This window comes from Eumetopias jubatus, unplaced genomic scaffold (genome assembly GCF_037043125.1).
Source record: "Eumetopias jubatus isolate StellerSeaLion01/CBP00866 unplaced genomic scaffold, mEumJub1_p1.0 scaffold_14, whole genome shotgun sequence".
Classification (NCBI taxonomy): domain Eukaryota; kingdom Metazoa; phylum Chordata; class Mammalia; order Carnivora; family Otariidae; genus Eumetopias; species Eumetopias jubatus.
In genome coordinates, this window is record NW_028274820.1 from 103,023,458 (window position 1) to 103,047,061 (window position 23,604).

The window sequence follows — 23,604 nt, forward strand, 5'->3', positions numbered from 1 at the left end:
GTGTCTATAGAGCTTCATTTGGATTCAAGATGTGTGCTTGCATATGGCATTCTGTGAAGAAACCAAAAGAAACATCGATGTCTGTTATAAAAAGATGAAATGTAGAAAGCAGAGCTGGAGCTGATGGTGCGGGAGGAGCCTGCACAGGAGGGGAAGGGGGTTTGCGCTGGTGATGTTGAAGTGGCTGACGGCCGAGGTGATGAGGGGGTCTTTCAGCCTCGCTGGGACCATGTCATCCTCGGATTTCAGGCCTGAATTGCAGCTTCTGGCTAACTAGTTACTGTCCTGGTGTTGGGCCAGGCATGGCTTCTAGCTTCCCAGATGCGTTCTTAGTGACCCTAGAAAGGCTAGAAAGCAGCAGCACGCTAGCAGGGCTCTGACATCACTTCAGCCAGTTCTCACGTAAGGACGGCTGCCCATCCCAAGTCGGGAGACAGGCTCTGGTCCTGGCTTCGCCTCCAGCTGGTGTGTGAAACTAGACAGGCAGTGACCAAGTGCCACTCCCAGCTCTGGAGGGCAAGAGAAGCAGCAGAGGGCATTTGTGATGAAAATGTCCCCAAGTAAACAGGAGTGGGCTGAGGCCAGGAGAGTCACAGAGGAGGTGGGCCTTGGAGGCATCTCAGCTTCCTGTCAGACTCTCCGAGATTCTGAGAAGAAAGGAGAACATTCCAGACCCGGGACCAATGAGCAGGTAATAATAGTCGGTGTAGAAAACAGGCCAAGTGTGCCATATTCATGAGGTCTCGGCCATTCTAGGCCCACCAGAGGGTGGGGCGGGGCAGAGGATGAGGTGGAAAGGACTGCGGAGTCCCAACCACAGAGCTCTCTGGAAGGCAGGCGGGGGTCTAGATTGGAGTGGCCGAATGCCCAGGCCCTTAGAGTACTCCGAGCAGCAGTGGGACGCGGATGTCTGCACTCCTCACGTCTGATGCTGATCCTTCTCTTGTGAAATTCCGTCTGCTCTTGGCTTTGGTGACACTTCCCTGCCCGTTTCCTGCCCATGTGTCCATAAGTACTTCTGTCCTTCCCCCCACCCCCATCCAGCCGTATTTGTCAAGGGCAAAGACTACCTGGTCATCTGGTCTTAACATCCTCAACATCTAACAAAGCCTGTGTGTTGTAGAAATAAAAATCACCCAAATTTATTCTGCTATGTGAATATAAAAACCAAACCAAACAAACAGGTTTCCATTTCCTACTCTCTCCAGGAGCGGCAGGCGGGAGAACAAATCTCCAGCAGCTCCTGTGCTATGATCCGCACCCGGGGCTCTTTCCCGGTGTCTCCTAGCCCGTGGGTAAGATGGGGATCTGAGGTGACGTAGGAGCAGGAGCGCAGCAGCAGCCGCGAGCGTCGGTGCGCGTCTGGTTACTCAAGCCGCCTCGCCGTCGGCACAGTGGAAATCCTGGCACAGGTACTCAAGGTGGGCCGTCTGCCGGCCCCCCCGGGAAGCCCCGCCGGTGGGCAAGCCCCTGCAGCCCCAGCCGTGGGCTGCCCGCCAGGCAGCCCGCGCCCCCAGGCACAGCCGACAGCACCGGTACCTCTGGAGCCCAAGGATGCTGCCGCGCGTGCTTCTCACCGGCCAGCCTGCTTTCCTGGGGAGGCCCCCGGGTTCCCAAGGTTTGGGGGTGTGGCCTAGAGCACAGTCACAAAGGCACGCGTCCCTTCCTACTGCCCCCGGTACCAATCCTGTACGTATTCATGGGCCTGGGTAGGGTGGGGGGGGGGGAACCCACCGTCAGGCCTGGACCTGGCCACCCCGGGGAACACGGGTCCTGCCGCGCATCTTGCCGGTGAAATTGCTCTTGAGTGAACGCAGTGCGGTGCCCGCTCCTCTGCACCGGAGGCTCCTGTCCCGGGCGAGATGCTGAGCTCTCAACCGCAGACACTGCCAAGCTGCTTCTCCTGCACCAGGCGAGGGCTGGCAGAGCGCCCCCTTCGGGTGATGAGAGCGCAGCTGGGGGCGGCTCCCCTCGGGGCCTCTCTGGAGCCTGGGCCGCACTTGCCCCGTGAAGCCCCTCGGGGCGAGAACTGCAGCTGCTCTCCTGAGCGATGCCCACGCCTTCACCGCGCGCAGCGTCGGGCTGGCTCCTGCGCACGCGGCCAGGCGGCTACTGCCCCGGCCTTTCTACTGCAGACCCAGACCGGAGGGAAGAGCCCTCCTCGATTCATGCAGACTTGGGAGCTCCAAAGCAGGGGTGACGGATCCCCGTCGTCACCCAGACGGGCCGAAGGGCCAGTTCCTTGCTCCCTGGGCTCTCCCGTGGCCACTCCCCACACGAGGGACGCGGTAGGGGTCGGTAGGGGCCATCGGGCCGCAGCCCCTCACCACCCCCTTGAGGAGGGGCAGGCCCAGGCCGGTGTGTGAGGCCCCCGGTTCCGGGAACCCCTCCTCCCTCTGACAGGAAGCTGAGAGTTTGCAGAACAAAAGACATATTCCAGAGCACTTGGAAGGGCGTGTATTTCGGTTCTTCACTAGTGTCCTCAAGACAGCTGGCCAAACTAATGACAATTGCGGCTGGGCGGCTTTTTGAAGAAATCCCATTTCCCCTCAGCGCGGGCTTGGCTTCTGGGGACCTCAGGCTCTGGGGGCTGTGTGGCGGCAGACCCTGGGTCGGGAGGGTCCCGCTGGGTCAGGTGCAGACCTGAGTGCAGGGCAGCTCTGCGGCGGGTGTGGGGGGGAAGGGCTGGGTTTGGAGGGGGTGGGGACAGAGACGTGGTCACCGAGGGCGAGCATGGTCGCCGTCCACGGGACGGGAGGGGGCTTCAGAAGTCCACGGACACCGAGGACAGGCAGAGCCCCCTGCCTGGGGCGGGGGTGGGTCGGCCCGCGGTCTCGGGGCGCTCAGGCGGGCTGCAGGGGCGCGGCGGCGCAGCCCACCTTGTTGCTGAAGAGGCGGGAGCGGCTGCGCGCGGGGGCGGTGGGGCGCGGCGGTGGGGCGCACGGGAGGCCGCGCACGTCCCAGAGGCGCAGCGCGCCGTCATGCGAGGCCGTGTAGAGCACCTGTTCGTGCACCTGCGGGCGCGGGGCGGCGCGTGGGGCGGCGCTGCGGGGGTGCCCGGGCCGCCCTCCCCTCCGCGGTGCCCGCAACTGTCGGTGGCCTCGCCGCCAGGGAAGCCCGGCCTTGGGGTGCCGAGGTGGGGGGGCGGCCTTCCCCTCCCCGCCGAGGCAGAGCCCAGGAGCAGGGCGGGGAGCGCCTACCTGGATGCAGTTGATGACGAAGGCGTGCCCGCGGAACACCCTCTGCAGCGCTCCGGACTGGGCGTCGAAGGCGCGCGCGCGGGCGTCCCCGCTGCCCGTGAACACTGTGGACACAGGGCGCCGCTGGGCCTCCTGCCCAAGAGCCACCGCCTTCTCCCGGACGCCGCGGGGCCGGGGCCGGGGGGCGCGGCGGGGCAGGCCCGGAAGTGACCGGGACCCATTGGCCCGCCTCAGCGGGAGGTCTTAAGGTTCAAATGGGAACTAGCAGGAGCTCCTTGCAAGGAAGGAGGTGGCACCTTCATTCTCCTGCTACGTGCCTGGGAACTCAGGGGCCTGCCCGCCTCCCGGTGCTTTGCAGCCAGCTCTGCAGGACTGTGGCTGCTGAACCTGCCCTGGGCTGCAGGGCCTGCTTGCGCGGCCCTCTCCGGGGCTCCTGTCCCTCCTGAGTACCACCTTGGCCCAGGCCCCCACTCTCAGTTTGGTGAAAGCCTTTGGTGAGGCCTGGCTTCCCTGCTCTAAAGCCCCTGCCTTGGGGTTGGGGGGGGAGGTCATCCACCTCCCATCATCCGAGCTGCCTACTGGGGCAAGGATCATCCAGAAATTCGTTCCTTCCCCTCTTCAGTAATGAACTTGGCCCTCCGAACAGAGCCTAGACCCTCTGGCGTTCGCTAGAGCACCCCTGCCCAACCTCTCCCGGGGAAGCCCCGGGATTCGGCCTTCTTTGCGCCTTTTCCTACATTAGAACTTAGTTCAAGAGTTCTCAGACTCCAGTGAGCCCCCGAATCACCTGGAGGGTGGTTAAGGCAGATTGCTGAGCTCACCTGAGTTTCTGTCTCAGGAGGTCTGGGGTGGGGCCTGAGAGCCCCCATGTCTAACCAGTTCCAGAACGGCGACCGCACCGAGAACAAGGACCCCTTCGAGAACAGCGACCGCGCTGAGAACAGCAACCGCTCGGAGAACAGCGACCGTGCAGAGAACCGCGACCGCTCTGAGACCAGGGACCGCGCAGAGAACAGCGACCCCGCCGAGAACAGCGACCGCTCTGAGACCAGGGACCGCGCCGAGAACAGCGACCCCGCCGAGAACAGCGACCGCTCTGAGACCAGGGACCGCGCCGAGAACAGCGACCCCGCCGAGAACAGCGACCACGCGGAGAACAGTGACCGCGCCGAGAACAGGGCCCGAGCCGAAAACGACGACCGCGCGGGGAACAGGGACCAGAAGAACTCTGTTGTTTATGTATTGTCCTCGCCTCGGTTCTCCCAGAAGCTGACCCTGACGCTAGGATTTGAGTGCAAACACTTCATTTGGCAGGGCATTCCACGAAATGGGGGGAGAAACAGGAAGGAAGGTGTATGAGTGAGCAGGTGACTGCAGGGGCCCCCAGGAGAAGGTGAAGACGCCGTCTCAGAGCTGTGCCCCTGGGAGGTGGGGAGCAAGTCACTGGTTGAGGGTCTCTCTTGGTGTCAGCTCCCAGCCCTCCTCCCACCTGCTCCTCACGGGAAAACAGTCGAGGGCAGAGGACCTGAGGTGCAGCAGAAAGAAGCACCCCAGGTGTGGTACCCACAGCATCTGCCGCACCCACCCAGCAGCCTGAGCAAGCCATGGGGGATCCCTAGCTTCAGGGATCTCTTCCTTACCCCCACTTACTGCTTCGCCTGCCTATTCCCAGCCTTGTTCCTGAAGCTACTGGTGACTGCCTCTAGAGGGGAAGTTTCATTACTGGGTCTCTTCTGTTCCTTTCCTGCTTCCCCTACCCCAACCCAGTGTGGCTGCTGGGCATCCCGGGGATAGGAAGAGGGTCAGGAATTAAGTCTGATCAACCTGCAGCCTATTGGCAAAGACCACGGACCAATTTCCTTAATAGTGGGCAGCAGGTGGGGTCCATCCCAGCTGCTGCCAAGGGGAGGCGCTCTGGGCGGCTTTAATCTTTTTTAAATTAGAGGTCCTGACTTGGGAGCAGAGCCGTAATCACACTTACAGTCTTGGACCCAGGAAGAAGGAAAAAATAATTTTCCCGTGTCAGACACCTAAATCCCAAGGGTATCTTGGGCTCTATTTTCAGAGATCCACATTCTATCTTCATCTAACACCTGCCGTGAAGTCAACTTGAATTTTCTGCTGTGACTCCCCCCACCCGTCTGCTCCCTCAGAGAGAGAGAGAGAGAGAGAGAGAGAAAACAGAGGGGGGATGAGGGAGTCTGGTGGCAAAACATAATGCTGGGGATTGTTTTGGGAAAGAGATGTTCAGGAACCTGGGAGCCCCACTCCCATGTAGGTGTGGTGAGGTGTGTGTGTGTGTGGGGGGTGCTTCCTGGAACAGTGCCTTGTCTTCTGGGTGTGTCTGGGGTGTGAACATGAGCCGAGCCTGCAGGACAGAGCCAGCAAAGCTCAGGTGTGTCAGTTTGAGACCTGTAGGACAGCTTGTTGCCTACCCAATAAGCCATTCTGCCCTTCTTTCCAAAATAACCTGATTAACCCTGGCAGCAATATCCCCAGATAAGAGATTTTATTATTCAGTCCCTCTTGTAGGCAGCGGTCAAAGAGATGTATGCAAAGTCTCTGGGTAAGGCTTCCAAGAAAGATCTTTAAAGGGACCCACTCACCTAAGAGAGACAGCCTTTTGCCCTTCCCTCTTTGTCCTATCTGCCTAAAATATGACATGGTGGCTGGAGCCCCAGCAGCTATATTAAACTATGAGGCCCCCTAAAAGATAGAAGACATGTGCTGAGGGTGATGAAAGCAAAGTGATCGAAGGAACCTGGGTGCCTGATAACTTTGTGGAACCATCCATTCCCACCTAGACTGCCAGCCTCAGACATTCTACCTGAGAAAAATAAACCACTATTTCATTTAAAGCACTGTTATCTGGGCTTTCTCTTATCTGTTGTCAAACCTAATGCCAGGTGAAGCCAAACCCATGTGGCCCTCCCATCTGGCAGGAGTGAGTGCTGTCAGGTCTCATTTCAAGAATTAGAATGTGTCCATCAGACAATGCTCTTAACCTGGGGGTCCTGGCCATTCAGGCTGCTGCATGTTTTTGTGGGGTGAAGCTGGGGAGGAAGCCCCACACCCTTGTTGGGACCTTCTTTGTAAATAACCCTGGAGGGGCGCCTGGGTGGCTCAGTCGGTAAAGCGTCTGCCCGAATTCGGCTCGGGTCATGATCTCGGGGTCCTGGGATCGAGTCCCACATTGGGATCCCTGCTCAGCCGGGAGCCTGCTTCTCCCTCTGCCTCTGCCCCTCCCCCTGCTTGCACTTTCTCTCTCTCTCTGTGTCAAATAAATAAAAATAAGTAAAATCTTTAAAAAATAGCTTAAAAAAATCTTAAAAAGAATATAAACTGGAGGCACACGTGCATGGAAGAGGCTCGGCTGCTGACCACCCCGAATGGCCGCTGAGGCTCAGGAGGGAACGGTCCAGTAAGAAGTAGGGTGCAGAGGCCCCGAGGGTGGGAGGATTTGGTGGGGGCGAGGAGTGATGAGCCCAGGCAGGTGTGGGCTGGTGGGGGCAGCGCGGGGCCAGCCGGGGCCAGGAGTCACTTACAGGTGCCTGCATGGTACTTGAGGGCGCTCACGCTGTGTCGGTGGGCCGCGAACGTGCGCACGCACTCCCCGGTGTCGGCCAGCCAGCACTTGACCGTCCTGTCGGCGCTGCCCGAGTATACGTGCCGGTTCACGAGCTGCGGGAGAGGAGGGAGGGTGGCACTGGACTCTGGTGCTCCTGGCTGCGGCGGGTGACTCGGAGGCCCCTCCAGACCGCTCTGTGTGACGGGGGAGGGGCCCGTGCAGGTCTCACAGGGAACGCGAAGGAGCAGAAAAGACCCTGCCTGTGGGGACCCACCCAGCTGCCGGCTCCAGCACCCAAGAATCTTGTCACTTTGCCCTCGGCCCCATCACTGACTGCTCCCCCGCACCGGTGGATCGGCATCCTGCCAGGCTCCCATGGGGGGCGCAGAGAAGGCCCGTGCAGCGCTCAGCACGCTAGGAGCAAGGAGCACGGAATGTTCGCCCGTGGTGTTACTGTTGTCAGGTGTCTCTCGTCAGCAGTTCCTGCTGAAGAACAGTCGGTGCCTGAAAGGTTCCGGTGAATCCACCTGTAGCTACCGCTGGCCGCACCAGCCGTTCCCTCGATCGTCCTGGCTGAGAAAGGGCTCCCGGGGCTGCCCGGGTGGGGAGGGAGGAGCCCTGGAGACAGACTCCCCGACTTCCCGCCTGCCCCAGCTGACTAGAGTGGCAGTCACACCCCTGCTCGGTGTCGCAGGAGGGAAGCAAGGGCCTGGGAGAGAAGGGATGGGGCTGGGGGAGGCCCCTCCCAGGAGCATCCCTTGCCAAGATAGCCAGTGTCCTGGCCCACGGGAAGTGCGAAGACGAATAAAATAATTCTGCAGGCTCCTCTAGACAAAATCCCCATGCAGCCAAGAGAGCCGCCACCCAGCAGCTCTGGTTAGCAGGGAGGCAGAGGAGAACCAGAAATCAGGTGAGGAGGGCGGCTATGAGCCCTGGTGAGACACTCGTGCCAGAGCTGGGGCCCAGGGACCCCTGGAGTCTTAGGAAAGAGGAGGCCCTTCTGCTGGGGCAGCGGGCAGCAGGCCTGGCGCGAGTACAGGCCTCCGGCATCCTTGCCATGGCCCATGCCCTCCTAGCTCCAGTACACACCTGCCCAACGACAGCCACACTCTGGGCCCCTTTCCACTGCAGTTCCCGCGGCTGACCCAGGTTCCCCCTATAATTTCCCAATTTAAATCCCAGAGGACGGGACTGACTCGTCCAGATTATCCTTCTGCCCCAGCCACAGCACAGGTCAAACCTGGCTTTGGGCCATTCACCGCGGCAGAGGCGGTGGGGTCTTGGGGAGCACATACGGCCTCCTGCCCCAGTGTCTGCCCCATGCCCCCGTGTGTCCTGACCCATCAGCCATCGCTCCAGAGGCAGCCCCAGGCCTCCAGGGACCACGCTTCCCAAACTGCCCACCAAGCTTCACGGACCTGAAATTAAGGGAGCTGGCGTGAGTAGCCTGCGGGCTGGAGGCCCCTGTGGGACACTGGGCACCTCTGCGCCGCTCAGCCCACGCAAGGGAGGCGCTGAGCTTCCACGGCTGCTGTGGCAAAGGGATGACACCTCCTGTTGCCCACGCAGCACGTCCCAACAACATGGGGCCTGTCGCACTGTGTTTAAAAGTGACTCAGCGGCGTGATTTCAAAGTACAAATCACGAGTCCAGAGGCCCAGGAAATGCTCCAAGCGTGTTGTCCTTGGCTGCCTGAGACCTCACTGTTCACTTTGGCCGCTTTCCTGTGAGGACATCCCTGGGGAACAGCCGGGCAGCTCAGGGAGGCCCAAGGCACGTGGGGAAGCAGACAGACCCTGACAGGGGCATGTCACGAAGGACAGGGCCTGCAAGACTTCCCTCAGCCAGGACAGCTCTGAGGGGACGGGGCTCAGGGCCATCTCCTGCGATCCATCCAAGTGGATGGCAGGACGAGGCCTCTGCTGTGGGGGCCCCCGGGTTGTGGGCCTCTCCCCGCTCAGCTCACGGCAGCAGACGCACTTGGGCAGGGGAACGAAGCCGCTGGGCCAGGCGGCAGAGCACAGCTGGGCTCCGGACACGCCGCCTCCGGGGTAAGACTCCCCCACCCCGGCAAGGTACAGACCCCATCACGCCTTTATAAGCTGCTGGCTAGGGGCGCCTGGGTGGCTCAGTCGGTTAAGTGTCTGCCTTCAGCTTAGGTCATGATCCTGGGGTCCCGGGATCGAACCCCACGTCAGGCTCCCTGCTCAGTGGGGAGTCTGCTTCTCCCTCTGCCCTTCACCTTGCTCTCGTGCTCTCTCTCACTCTCTCTCTCAAATAAATGATTAAAATCTTAAAAAAAAAAAATAAGCTGCTGGTTACATGTTCAGTCCTGGGTTCCAGTCTGTCTCTGCCCCTTACCAGCTGTGAGGCCTTGGACAAGTTGCTTACCCTCTCTGAGCCTCTGTCTTCTCGTGTAAAATGAGAAAAGATAAGCACGGGCAGCAGATGTGTTTGATGCCAGGCACCCAGGTAGGTCACGTCTGGGCCACATCCACCACTAGTTCACGAAACCCTCACGACCACCAAGGGTGGGCACTCTCACGTTCAGAATCCCTGGTCCAAAATCTTGGGGCCAGACATAGTTCAGAAGTTTTTGGATTTTAGCAACATGCTCATGTTTCTATAGCAAAGGAATTCATAGTCCCAGGAAAAGGGGTAAAGTGAACTCCAGCTAGCCTATCTGTGTAGGCCAGGCTTTGCTGCCAAGTAAGTTTTGGTGCCAAGCCGTAAACACACACACACGCACACACACACACAACTTCGTGTTGTGGAACTTTTGGGTTTAGGAATTATGGACCAGGGTCTCTGGGTAGCCATAATCCTCCCTTAACATGTAAAGAAACCAAAATTCCTATGTTGACAACAGCCTTAACCCGCGTATCTGTGACTGTGAGTGTATTTGGGGACAGGGTCTTTAAGGAGGTAGTTAAGTTAAAATGAGGTCATTGGGGTGGAACCTAATCCAGTAGGACTGGTGTCCTTATAGGAAGGGGACGTCTGGAGACAGAGGGATGACCACGTGAGAATACAGCCAGCTACCGGCCAACACCTGGATCCCAGACTTCCAGCCCCCAGAGCGGTGACACCATCCATCTCTGTCGTGCAAGCCGCCCGTCTGCTACCTGGTCCGCTACCCGGGCAAGCTAACTAGTACGCAGGGCAGGGCTCGGGGGACGGCCTGGGGGCCTCCGCGGCAGATCTCACCTCCAGACAGATGACAGAGCCCTGGTGCTCCCTGAACACCCGCAGCTGCTCCCCGCTCAGGATGTCCCAGGCACGGATGGTGGTGTCGGTGCTGCCGGTGAAGGCGGTGTGACTGGGCGTGTCCAGCACAAGGCAAAGCACGGCCCCCGTGTGGCCCCGCAGCGTCTGGTGGCAACAGCCACTGGCCACCTGCCACACCTTGGCCGTGCCATCCGTGCTGCCCGTCACCAGGAGCCCCCCAACCTCCTCGGCGCATGGAGCCCCAGGCAGGTCCCAGGGCGCAGAGTAGGCTAGGGTCAGCACGCAGTTGCGGTGGCCCCGGAACTCCTGGGACACCTGCCCCCCATCCACGCTCCAGGCTCGAGCTGTGCGGTCGTAGGAGCTGCTGAAGAGCTGGTTGTTGGCGACCAGGATCCTGGTGGGGAGAGGGAAAGGGCGGGGGTCAGAGCATGCAGGGGTGGGGCAGGGGTCAGAGCACACAGGGGTAAGGGGCAGGGGTCAGGCCACGCAGGGGTAAGGGGCAGGGGTCAGAGCACGCAGGGGTAGGGGCAGGGGTCAGACCTGGCAGGGGTAGGGGAGGGGTCAGAGCACGCAGGGGTAGGGCAGGGGTCAGAGCATGCAGGGGTAGGGGCAGGGGTCAGAGCAGGCAGGGGTGCCTAGCAGGCCGTCACAGGGCCCTCTGTGTTGAGTGAGCCCGGGGAGCTTCATGTGGGCGGAGCTCTGTTCACACCCATAGGGGGAGGAGAGGCCTCCAGAGCAGCAAATATTCACGATTCTCAGTCTCATTTTGATGAATGCTAAGAACTTCTCCCCAGAAAATACACGTTGGTCTTCAGTATAGAACTTTGCATGCCATCAAAGGCTCTGTTCACACACCCTTGTTAGGAAGCTCTGAGCCCCCCCACCCCACCAAGAGGAGCCACAAAGGGGGGCAGGAGGGGCGGCTGGACTGGCTGTCACAAGTGTGGGGACGGAGCAGTGGTGACCTTGCGTCTTTGTGTCAGAGGCGCGGGCTGCTCCCTCCGCCCGCGAGCCTGGCCCAGGTGCGGGGAGAGATGGGCCCTGAGAACAGCCCTCCCGCCCGGTCGCCGTCCACGCTCTTCCCCTCCGCGCGGTGCTCACTTCCCACAGGCAAGTGGGGAGGCCGGCCGCGCCAATGCACGCACTGCCTCGGACTCACTTCCTCCCTAGCACCCTGTCCTGCGGTCTACGACACGCAAATGTGTAAGGGAAAGTGACCACGTGACAGCACGTGGCACCACCGGGGATGTTCTGGGGGCCGGAGGCCTGCCCGGTCTGGCCTGGCATGAGAAGGCATGCTCGGTGCCCCCCAAAACTCACACACCCGGCCGGGCTCTGCAAACACGGGAAGAAGTGAATTCCACATCCTTGGGGTGGAAATGGTCAAAGATATGGCACATCCGTGAGCACGGTTACTTAGAAATGCAATCCAGTTGCTAAGTCACCCTTAGTATCTGCCCAGAACGACCCGTTGGGACCTCGACCCCTCAAACGCGGTGTGTGTGAACATGTGGGTATGGTGTGTGTGTGCTCAGGAGAGTCTGAACCCAGCAGAGCATAATTTCTAGCCTCGATTATCCAGGTTTGCTTTGGAGGAGCAGCTGATAGTTTCCGGTTACGAGCTGAGTGCAAGCCGGTCCTGAGATGTGGCCTCTCCCACCCGTCCTGGCCTCACAACGCGAGACTCCCGCACACCCACACCTCTCCTCAGTCACAAACTTCTTCCTCAAGGAAGGGTGTCGGGAAGCGACTAGCAGGAGGGGTGCCCTCCCCCACCGGAAGAGGCAGGACTCAGAATAGCTCAGGGGCAGGAAGGTGACCTTCTCCACTCGCAACCATCCTGAGCTGTCTCTCTGCTGAGGGACGGTACCTGGCTCCTGCCCTGTGGGTGCACGGTTCTGACTGCAGGCAGCTGGTACTCCAGTCAGTGGTGGGTCTGGGCCCCCCATTCCCCCCCCGCCCCCCAGCGAGCACTAAACCACTGGGCGAGTCGTTTCCCACCCCAAGCCAGGTCTGCACCAAGCTCAGGCTGGCAGCATCCCTGTGGCTGAGAACAGCTCTCCTCCTCCAGCCGCCCAGCCCGGCCCAGCCCCTGACCCTCCAAGTGCCTGCCTGCACTGAGCCCTTTTCCTGACTGACTTAGGTCAGCCCCCAGGCACCCCCCCCCGCCCCCCACCCCCCGTCAGTGAGGCCTTGAGGGCCTGCGGGCAGGTGCCCAGACTCCTGGTCATATTGGACACCCCCTCAGGAGTCTAAGTCGGCCACCACAAGTTACATAAATAGTGTCAAATTGATCTGATCAGCGAAGGAATTTTCATGGCTCAGCTCAGACCCAAATTCAATAAGGAAAGGAAAAATTCAAACCTCCTTGAGAAGGCAGGGGTGGGTTATTTCAACCACAACATGGAAAGGAGAGGTTTACAAATACTCTGGACTCGTCTTCAGAACAATCCCCCCCCCCCCGGGCCGACCATCAGGTACCAATTAGACCACCTTCTCTGGAACGTGTTGCCATCAGTAGGATCCCAGGCCTCCATTGCCCTTCCCCGTGCCTAGCAGTGGACAGTGCGCTGCCGGGGTCCGGGCACAATCAATGTGTTGGTGGTGCTCCGTTCCCCAACCTCTGCCTCCCGAACCCCCACACACAGCCCCGGGCAGTCAGCCCCTTGTGCCTGAAACACATGCATCTGCAGGTGGGCATCCCCAGAGAAGCGAAGTTCCTCCAGGGGCAGGGGCTGCAGGGCCTACACTTGTCCCCTGGGGCCCCGGCCACACAGACCTGTTCACGATGGACGTGTGTCCTCGGAAGACCTGCAGACACTGCCCGGTGCGCACGTCCCACTTCCTGATGGTGTGGTCAGCGCTGCACGTGAAGGCGGCTTCGTCCTCCAGCTGGCAGAAGGTCACATAGCTCTCGTGCCCTGCAGATGAGGGGGTGATGTGAGCGCATGGGGGCGTGGCAGCTCTCGTCTTCCTTCCGGGAAGAAAGCGGCGGGGGGGGGGGGGGGTGTCGTTCGGGATGAGTCCAGGATCACCAGCCCTTCGGAGGGACGATTTCAGTCTGGGAGTCCCAGGAGCTATGGGGTGCCAGGAGAAATTCAGGGGGCACTGCCCCTGCCCCCAGATCCCTTTGTTCCCTCTTTTTCCACTCTCTCTCCCTCCTCCCTCTTCTCCCCTCCCCCTTCTTCATGGGCTCCTGGGCTCCTGTCAGTCTTCTTCAAACTCTTCAGTTGTTTGTCGTCACTTAGTCATTGAACAAAACCACCGTCACAGAGGCAGGAAGTACAGAGGCCCAGGGCCTTGGCCTTCGGGGCCAGGACACCTGGCCTAGCTCCTGGTGTGGCTACCGACTCACCTCTGCACACTTCCATCTCCTCATCTGCCGTGGGGAGAGGCACAGTCCCCATCTCGTGGGGCAGGTGCACAGGCTGAGTGAATGCTGGATGGTGGCTGTCTGGGGAGAGGTATCAGGTCCTAGTTCTTGGAAACTAGAAATGTTACCTTACTTGGAAAAAAAGATACACCTGCAGATGTAAGGAGGGATTTTGAGGTGGGCAGTGTCCTGGATTATGGCCGGGAATGCCACAAGTGTCTCTGTTAGAGGGGCAGAGAGAGATGTGAGGACATGGGGAGAGGACACTGTGGAGACAGCGCACAGTGACCTGAAGGGGCCCCAAAGATGGGGGACACCCGCACAAGCCAAGGAGCACCAGCGGCCGCCAGGACCCGAGGAGGCAAGCGGTTCTCCCCCACAGGCTGCAGAACGAGAACAGCCCTGCCAACACCTTGATCTGGGTCCCCTGACACTGGCTTTGGGTTTCTGGCCTCCCGAACTGCGCCAGAAGAAACTTGTGTTTTAAGGCACCCTGTGGGATCACCGGTCACAGCGGCCACAGGAAACTAAGACACTTCCCCTGCCTTCCAAGAGAACAGGAGCCCGGAAGGAGAGCGTTAGCCGACATGAATGACAGCTGCTGGACCAGAGCATGTCAGAGGTCAGTGGAGCAGAAGCCCCGGTGATGCAGGGCATGAAGGCTCCATGCGGGGCCTGCGTGGGCAGGGGAGGGGAGCAGAGTGTTCTGGGAGAGAAGATGGCACACCCCAAAGCAGAATTTAGGTGTTTGGCAGAAATGGTGGATAAGGCACACACATAGTGAGGGTGGAGGTCTAGGACAGACCGAGGGCCACACAGAGCCTGGGGGCTCGGCCAAGGGCCCCCGCTCGTCCATCTTATCGGGGCGATGGTCAGTGTTGTGACTATTGGCCTGGCTTACAAAGCAGCCCCGGAAGCACTCAGCTCCCCGGTCAGAGTAGGGACTGTCCTTCAGGTAAAGATGGCTCCGCCTCGGGGTACCTGGCTGGCTCGGTCGGTGGAGCGTGTGACTCTGGATCTTGGGGTCATGAGTTGGAGCCCCACGTTGGTTATAGAGTTTACTTAAAAAACAACAACAAAATCCTTTAATGTCCCACGTGATAAAATCTAAATCTACTTAGAATCTAAAATCAGAATTTATGGGTCAGACATATGCCCGTATATGCAAAGACTATCTATTTCTATACCTATAGACTCATATATATATTTTTAAAAATGTTTCCACCACAGATAACTCTTTTTTTTTTTTTTAAGATTTTATTTATTCATTTGACAGAGCACAAGCAGGGGCAGCTGCAGGCAGAGGGAGAGGGAGAAGCAGACTCCTTGCCGAGCAGAGAGCCCGATGCGGGGCTCGATCCCAGGACCCTGGGACCATGACCTGAGCCGAAGGCAGACGCTCAACCAACTAAGCCACCCAGGGGCCCCGATAACAATTCTTCCCGCCCCCCCAAAACAACTCTTGATAGCAAACTGAAGCTACGTATATTTGAAGAGAATCCAGGAACCAGAAAATCAATTGAATCAAAGGAATGTTACACCTAAGATCCATTTCACAGACGAGGAAATTGATTAATTCAAATATCTACACGTGTGGGATATATTAATTACGTTAAAGATCGCAAATGAATTTTAAAGTTCCGTCTAGGTGCCTGGTATCAGACAGACATGGATTTTTTTTTTAAGATTTTATTTATTTATTTGACAAGAGAGCACAAGCAGAGTGAAGCAGCAGAGGGCGAGGGAGAAGCAGACTCCCCGCCGAGCAGGGAGCCTGACGTGGGACTCCATCCCAGGACCCTGGGATCATGACCTGAGCTGAAGGCAGACACTTAATCGACTGAGCCACCCAGGAGCCCCCAGACAGGGATTTAGAATCTTCCGGGCAGTTTCAAGCTGATGTGCACTTTTTGGCCCCGGGGTTTTAGCTCAGTTACTCTTGGAAGAACCCAACTCCCTGGGTTCTAAGAAAGAGAATTTTAAAAAACAAAAGAAAAGAAGACATGTTTTTCGATCTTCTCGGATAGCATGTACCAGGCCTCTAAGCAAACGACATTTGTGTGAAGTAAACACTGGAAGATGATGCAGATTAGGTTTCCTGAAAATACACGTCAGTTTAAAAGTCGAGGGCAAAATGTGTTTGACAAAACACAGCCCAGCTTTTTGCCAACCCCAAAATGTTTATAAAATATTTCAAGATTGTCAACAAACTTTCCCTGAAACTAGAGCTGCCATGGGGAGGGCTTGGCGGTGTCTGAGGAACCACCTGGCTTCCAGGGCTGGCTGGAAGGCGGCCCGGCACCCCGAGGGCAGTAGGGTGCAGGCGAGCCAGCCCTGCACACCACCCCCCGACCCCACAATCCTCCTCGGACCCTGTGCCGTCGTCCTGTGCCAGCCAGGCCAGGAGAGGCTTCCGCAGGGGCATCGGCCCCATCCTGGCTGCTTCTGTCCCGTCTCAACAGCTTCTGACAGCAGGAAGGCGACGTGCCAAGTGTATATTAGGCCAAGAAAAGCGCTGGAAAGCGGTGTGGCCAGTAAGCCGTGGCACCCGTTCTCAGTGAAGCGACAGCCACTAGACCAGGGATGCGGAAGACCATGAGATGTGGGACCAATTGTATGACCCATGGAAGTACGGAAAGAAAGGATATATACAAGAAAAATATAAATATCCGTAAGGGCGCCCGGGGGCACAGTCGGTTAAGGGGCTGACTCGATTTTGGCTCAGGTTATGATCTCGGGGTTGTGGGGTCGAGCCCCGTGTCCAGCTCTGTGCTCAGTGTGGAGTCTGCTTGAGATTCTCTCTCCCTCTGCCCCTCCCCCACCCCTCCCTAAAATAAATAAACCTTTAAATACACACACACACATATACAAATACCTATAAACAAAGACTTGAAGAAAAGAGTCAATAATGAAAAGAATTTTTTCTGTGTAAAAATAAAAAATTTCCTCTCATCTCTGAGGCTGGGCCAGGCTGACCCTCTGTCCTGGGCTGGCTGAGGCTCCCTGCAGCAGTCAAGGCCCTCCCAGGGACAAGCCCCTTCCTCTGCACACCAGGCACCCACTCCACACTTGAAACCGCATGAGCGAGTCCCAGCTCAGAGCCCGGCCGGCAGAGGCTGCTGAGCGTGTTCCCGGCAGCAGTCCACAGACCATACGACAGGGTCCACAGTGCACAGCTTACAGGGTCCCCCGGGGAGGGATGGGTGAGAGAGGCTGGGGAGCAGGAGGGCCCGTCCTGTCTCCAGGGACCACAGCACCACCATGAGCTGTTGGAATTGTGTAGAGCAAGCAAAAAAGCCAAACTAAAAATAAACATTTTTGAAGGGATAAAGAACGCAGATAAGATGCAGTTATGTTCAAAAGGACATGCTGAGGCTCAGGGTTTTCTGCCAAGTCAGTCGGCCCTCCCTGCCTCCCCAGCCGCACACCCTGGGACTCGCTGGAGGCTCAGAGTCGAAGTGCCCTCTCCACAAGCAGGAGTACCGCTCAGGGCACTGGCCCCCCGGGGTCTGCGGCGGCAGAGGTGGGCTGGCGTGGGCACCAGCCAAGCTGGAACATTCGTTTGACTAACTTGGCATGAAAAGCGGGGCCTCCTTTTCCCCTCTGCTGTCCCTGGCAAGGCTTCTGTCTGCCCCTCCGGGTCCCTCTCCTCTTCTCCAGCCTGCTCCCTGCGGCCCCCCCACACCCTGGGGGCTCCCTGATCCCCCCACTGCCCACAGGGTTCAGACAGCTGGGAGCCCAGGAGACTTTGGGGCAGGATCTGTTGGCTTGCAGCCAACAAAACCTCAAGCCACGGTCACACTTCTCTGGAGGCCTCTCCACAGCCATTTCCGGGCAGCCGTGAACACTTCCCTGCCCTGGCTCCTCCAGGTCTGGGAGCACTGAGAGGTACCAGCCACAGGTACGGGGGACCCCCTACCATGCCCACCTTTGGCAAGGGCCTCTATCAAACTCGCCTTGAGCTACTATGTTGAGGGTGCCATTTTGTTTCCTGCCTGCTGGGGCCACCTCTGGGTGTGCACATCAGTAAGCCACAGCAGTGACACCGACGTGCCCCGGGGTGTGTGTGGGGGGGAGGAAGGTGTGGCTGAAATAGTGTCTGACAAAGCCACGGAAGACTCAACCTCCTGCCCCGAGCTCCCAGCCAGGACAGGCTGATGCTCCTGTTGCTGGTGCCACCGCGGGGCCTGTCCGTCCAGCCCAGCTCCTCTCAGCCCACGCCCTCCACCAGGCTGCTCTCTGGCTCAATCCGCACCCACGGGGAGCTCACCACCCGCGGACGGCAGCGTCTGAAGCGCTGAAGAATGAATTACCCGCCTGGGCTTCCGTCACATCCATGCTTAAAACAAACCACATTTTGATGGAATTCTTCCTTGACTGGGATGAAGGTAATATTGATGTGTTTATGTCTGAGAGCCTTCCCTGTGCCCCCACATGCTCTCTCAAAAATATGTAGGAGATGGGGCGCCTGGGTGGCTCAGTTGGTTAAGTGTCTGCCTTCAGCTCAGGCCATGATCCCAGGGTCTTGGGATCAAGTCCCACCTCGGGCTCCCTGCTCGGCGGAGAGTCTGCTTTTCCCTCCCTCTGCCTCTTCCCTGGCTTATGTGCATTCTCTCTCTCACTCAGTCTCTCTCTCAAATGAATAAATAAAATCTTTGAAAAAAAATATGTAGGAGATGATTCAGCAAGCCGACTTCTGGGTATCTACAAAAGTAACAGAAAACAGGGCCTGGAAGAGATGTTTGCACACCCAAGCTCATAGTGGCATTTCCCACCACAGTCACGTGGAAGCAACCCAAGTGTCCGCTGACGGATGAATAGGCAAAAAAATGCACACAGCAGAAGAGTACTCAGCCTTCCAAAGGAAGGAAATCCTGACATCCACTACAACACGGACAAACCTTGAGGACATCATGCTAAGTGAAATGAGCTCGTACGAGGTCCCCAGAGCAGTCAGATTCAGAGGCAGCACACAGAATGGTGGGCACTAGGGGCTGGGGGGAAGGAGAAAAGGGGTTATTGTTCGAAGGGGACACAGTTTCAGTTTTCCAGAATGGAAAAGTTCTAGAGATGGACAGTGGTAATGGCAGTACATTATCAATGTTTACTATCTTCAAAGTGTGCACTTAAAAACGGTTAAGATGGTAGGGGCGCCTGGGTGGCTCAGTCGTTAAGCGTCTGCCTTCGGCTCAGGTCATGATCCCAGGGTCCTGGGATCGAGCCCCGCATCGGGCTCCCTGCTCCGCGGGAGGCCTGCTTCTCCCTCTCCCACTCCCCCTGCTTGTGTTCTCTCTCGCTGTCTCTCTCTGTGTCAAATAAATAAAATCTTAAAAAAAGAAAAACGGTTAAGATGGTAAATTTGATACTACATGTTTTCTATTAGAGTCAAAAATTGTCCCAGGTCCATTCCAGGCCCACCTGGGCCAAGAGGTGAACCCTGACTACCCCAGCTCAGAGTTCCTGCTTATCTGAAGTTCAAGTGCACGCAGCCCCTCAGTTTAGCCAACCTGCAGATTCCCTGGGGCAGCATCTTCGAATTTAACCCATGCGCCCAGCACAGTCAAGCCAACTGTCAAATGGGACAAAGGCTCTGGAGCAGGAGGGAGGAGGGCAGCCTTCCCCGCAGTGCCGCTCTGCCTGCATAAACGTGGGAGGACTGGCTAGCCCTTCGGAGCCTCGAATGGTGGAGTCAGGCTGTGAGAAGCCAAGGACAAAGAGCTTTGGAGCTGGCCGGGTACCGTGCCAAGGAGATGCTCTTACTCAGTCCAGACTTGTTGATGTGAGCCTGGAGGACAAGGCCACTAAAAGAGCCAGGAGCTATTTATTGACTGGTTTACTGCACCTACCCCCCCCCCCCCGGCCCACATAACCTCCTAAGGCTAGATGACTATTTTATCACCCCCAATTCACAGATAAAGAAACTAAGGCACGAGAAGATAAGTAATGAGATTTGAGCCTTCAGCAGCCCAGCTCCAGAGCCCGGGCTCTTGACTATTAACGGCCCCTCCTGCTCCCTGGTGGCGGGTAGGGGTCAGGAGTCGTCAGGATGGGCAGGCACCAGCAGGCTTCGGTAAGTAGGAGTGTGCAGTCTGTTCACATGGAATTAAAGACAAACAGCACCCCATCATGCTAGAAGATGCTGTTAGAAGACAAGGGTGCTTGTGGAACAGCTACAGTGGGTTGGAACCTTCAGGCTGGGTCCTTACTACACGGGAACAGACCAGGACAGGGGCTGCCATCTTGGGACATGCTGCTTATCTCACTGATCCAGTGAAGTGCCTCAAATGATTAGGCACCCAATGGATAAAAGAAGAAGAGAGGGAGGCGATAATTCCATCAAATGATTCTTCCCTTTACAGAGTAACTGGCAGGGAAGCCTACTTCTTCCCTTGGAGCTCACCAACTGCATTTGAAAGCCAGTTCCATTTACCGAAAAAGCAGAGCGTCTGTAGGAGGGAAGCTGGGGGGCCCTGGTTACGCAGCCTGCTCTCCAGGACCAAGGATGACAACTTGTCCACCAAGCCCCCACCCACAGGGGACTGCCCTGTTCTTCCTCTCCAGCCCATCCCTTGGCATAAACGTTCAAAACCCTGCAAGATTCACAGAAAAGCCTTGGGCCCCGAACTGTCTCTGCCCCCCAGGAATGGAGCAGAGCAAGAAGCTCGTGTGCAGAAGGAGAACGCACGGGCAGGAACTGCCCACTCCAGCCACTCTGCCCAAGAAATCCAGGCCTGGCCCCCCAACAGGCTCTTCTCCAGAGCCTTCTTGGGGGCCCAGAGCCGCACCAGGTGCTAGCACTCACCCCAATCTGGCAGTTTCCACAAGAGGAGTAGAAAGAGCCTGGTGTGGGAGTCAGGAGACCCCCCGGGGATCTGGGCCGCAGCTGATCGGCCCTACCGCATTGTCCTGATTCGAGCAGGAGCGACCCAGAGTGGGGCAAGCCATCCATGCAATCCTGCGGTGCGACCTCGGGCAAGACGCATAACCACTCTAATCTCAGGGGATGCTGACAACAGAACCTACCTCACAGGCTAAGTATCTAGAAAACACTTAGAATACTACATGTGTTGGTAAATAAATCTGTGCCTGCCCATTCTCATCTATAAACCGGTGTCAATTCTAACTACCTCACAGTTTTGGGTATTAATAATAATGGATCAAGAAGTGCATTGAGGGGTATTAATAAAATATAGAATACTAAACAAATGCTAAGACATTTATTACTATTTCACTAATACAAACAAGTCCTTGCTTTCTTTGGGGGGCCATGCAAGGACTATTGCACGCCCAAAAAGACTCTTTTTCAAGGTAAGTCTAAGAGTGCTGTTTCCGGATAAGGAAAGGTTACTTCTATCTCTTCTGTCCATGAAAATTCTTGAAGTACCAACCCTTACAGCAGCAGAAACAATTCTGGTAGAAATGGGCAGCAGTGTTTCGTTTGAAAGCTCTCCTGTTGAGTGGGATGGCTCTCACCCAGGCCACCAGAGGGGCGGGCACAGCCTCACCGGGACGCAGGGGTTGGTGTCCTGAGGGGACAAGCCACTGTGAGGGCTACCAACATGGGTGTGAAGGGGAGCTGCCAGGCACAGAGCTGGGTGGTGATAGCAGAGCTGGACAGGAGGATGGGTGCTGGAGGTGTGGTCTAGGCTCTAGAGTTGCCCTGGGTGCAGAGCCCCATGCCCACCAGGCCAGAACCACCCTGGAAGGGCCTGGAGCTCAACTGGGGAGGAAACCCACCTTCAAACTGGGCTCCCACAATGGACACCAGGCCCCAGGGCTCCCTGGGTCAGGGTGCATCAGATCCAGCCAAAATCTTGTTAGAAATGCAAATTCTAGAGTCCTACACCAGGGGCTCACTGAAACTGGGACCTGGGAATTTACATTTCTGACAGCCCTCCAGATGAGTCTTATGTTTGGGAAGCAATACAGTTGGATTATAAATGTTGGACAGATCTTAGATCTTCCAGTCTCAGTTCAGTGCCTGTCAATCTGTGTGACTTTGGAGGTGACTTTGGGGGTAGCAGGAGGAATGTGTGTTAGTTTGTAACTGACTCTCCCATATCACCCCTGCCCCCAATTCCAAAATTCATCTCTTCTGGGCTTTGAAATATCCACCATACGGCTTTTATTTAAAACCAATAAGGTCGGAGCGCCTGAGTGGCTCAGGCGTCTGCCTTTGGCTGGGGTCATGATCCCAGGGTCCTGGGATCAAGCCCCACATCGCATTAGGCTCCCTGCTCAGTGGGGAACCTGCTTCTCCCTCTCCAGCCTCCGCTGCTTGTGCTCTCTCTCTCTCTCTGTGTGTCAAATAAAATCTTTAAAAAACTAAAAAATAAAACCAATAGGGTCAATATCAACCGATAGTGAGGCTGATTTGTACTCCCTGTGCCTACATGGTTTGGAAGGCCTGGGGAGGCCAGCCAGGATTTGCCGATTATGGTGTAAAAGACAGGCGGTGATAAATAGCCACAGTACCGAGAGCCTTGTGCTTCAAGGGGCTGTACCTGCTGGTCAGGCAACACCAGGAGCAGAGGAGGAGAGGGGCCTCACAGCCCTGCCCTGCAGACATGTGACAGGGACCCAAGGTAGGAAATACGGCCACCTCCAGTGACTAAGTACACAAGTATAAACCAGTATGTATGCATCTGTGAAACTTTTATAAAACAAACTATGTGTGCCTCCTACCACTGCATCATGTTTTCAAATATGCTAAACTGGTTTAACAAGCCCCTTTTGAGAAACTTTGATCCATCCCTCCCCCACACCCCTTCATTTTCCAGCAGAAGAAATGAGGCTGCAGAGAGAGCAGAGCAGAATGGCCGGATGGGGAAGGGGGGCGTTCAAATTTCAACTCCACCCCCCCACAGGCTGTGTGACCCCGGGCAACTTACGTCCTGCCTCAGTTTCCCTGTCTGCACGAGTGGGATAACAGCAGTGTGAGGGCTGCCCACGGCAGTGCTCAGTGCCGCCCGCACTTCACAAGCACTGGTGGTTACCACAATGGCTCCTAGAGGAAATGTCCGGCCACAGGCCACTCGGGCAGTGAGAGACGGGGGAAGGCGCTGCCTAGCCCAAGGAGGACGCAGAGGTGCCCCTCCGGGCTGTCCGTTAAAGCCGCTGTAATGGCAATGATTTCCTGCACTGGGCTGACAGGTGAGGGGAGCCCCCCGTCGCGGGTGCTCCCCGGCCCACAGGTCCCGGTGGCCGCGGGCTCGGCACCCCACCCCGCGCGCGCTCGGCCGGGCGCACCCTGGGCCCGGGGCGAGCGCTCCCCCACGAGGGCCCCCGCCGTGGGCAGGGGCTGGGCTTTCGGGCAGGGGTCTGCGGGCCTCAGGGCTGAGGGCTGAGGCGGGCGAGCGGGCGGAGAGGACAGAGCAGGAGGGGTCTACCTTGCAGGAGTGCGCAGCACTGGCCGTCCGCGGTGCTCCAGAGCCGGGCCGTGCCGTCCTCGCTGCCCGTCAGCAGGCGCTGCCCGTCCGGGCTCAGGCTGAGCCAGTTGATGCCCCCGCGGTGGTCGGCGCAGACCCGCAGGGCCGACCCTCCGCCCCCCATGCGGCCGGCCGGGCGGGAGACGAGGAGGCTGCGCCCCGCTAGGGAGGGGCGCCCCGGCATCCGCGCGGCGGCTCCCGGCGGCTGCGTCCCGCGGCCATGGTCCTGCGGGGCACGGGGTGCGGCGGAGGTGAGGTTGGGGGCCCGCGCTCCCGCGCCGCCTACCCCCGGCTTCCGGGCCCGCGGACCCAGCGGGGGCTGCGCGGCGGGGGGGGGGGGGGGGGGCGGCCCGCTGGGACTTCCCGCTCCCGCAGTGGCGGAGTCCCGGCCCCACCGGCGCCGGCTGCCCCCCTTCCCCGCGCCCCACCTGAGCGGGCCCTCCCTCGGAGCCCGGACGACCCAGCAGAGGCGTCTCCGGGCGCGCTGGAAGGCTCGGGCCTCGTCGCGGGGTCCGGCGGCGGGGGCAACCCGGGAAGTCGAGCGCCCCGCGCCCCGCGCGCCCTCCCCGGCCGGCGCCGCGCGCTGGGGGCGGCGAGTGTGGAACAATACAGTCCGGCCTGGCTCCTCCTCAGAGACCACCCCCCAACCTGTCCCCTCCCACTTCTCCGGCCGGCGCCCCAGCCCCCACCCTGCTGCCCCCCTCCCCGGGGACGCCGGGGACCGGCCCACGTGCGACTCTCCCCGCTGCCCGGTGCCGGGGCCGAAGGCCGGGGCGAGGCGGAGGAGGTGGACGCAGGGTCCTGGGG

The 23,604-nt window shown here is 58.4% G+C and overlaps 1 protein-coding gene across 1 annotated transcript; it reads right to left on the reverse strand.

Moving 5' to 3' along the window:
* Positions 1-2,779: 2,779 nt before the first annotated feature.
* Positions 2,780-23,301, reverse strand: WDR86 (WD repeat domain 86). The gene is made up of 7 exons (XM_028089287.2): positions 23,226-23,301; positions 22,759-23,023; positions 12,776-12,917; positions 9,976-10,390; positions 6,746-6,881; positions 3,201-3,304; positions 2,780-3,014 (listed from the first exon to the last, which is right to left on the reverse strand). The coding sequence occupies exons 2-7, from the start codon at positions 22,979-22,981 to the stop codon at positions 2,844-2,846; spliced, it is 1,191 nt and encodes a 396-aa protein (XP_027945088.1). The 5' UTR covers positions 22,982-23,023; positions 23,226-23,301; the 3' UTR covers positions 2,780-2,843.
* Between the last annotated feature and the right edge of the window lie 303 nt (positions 23,302-23,604).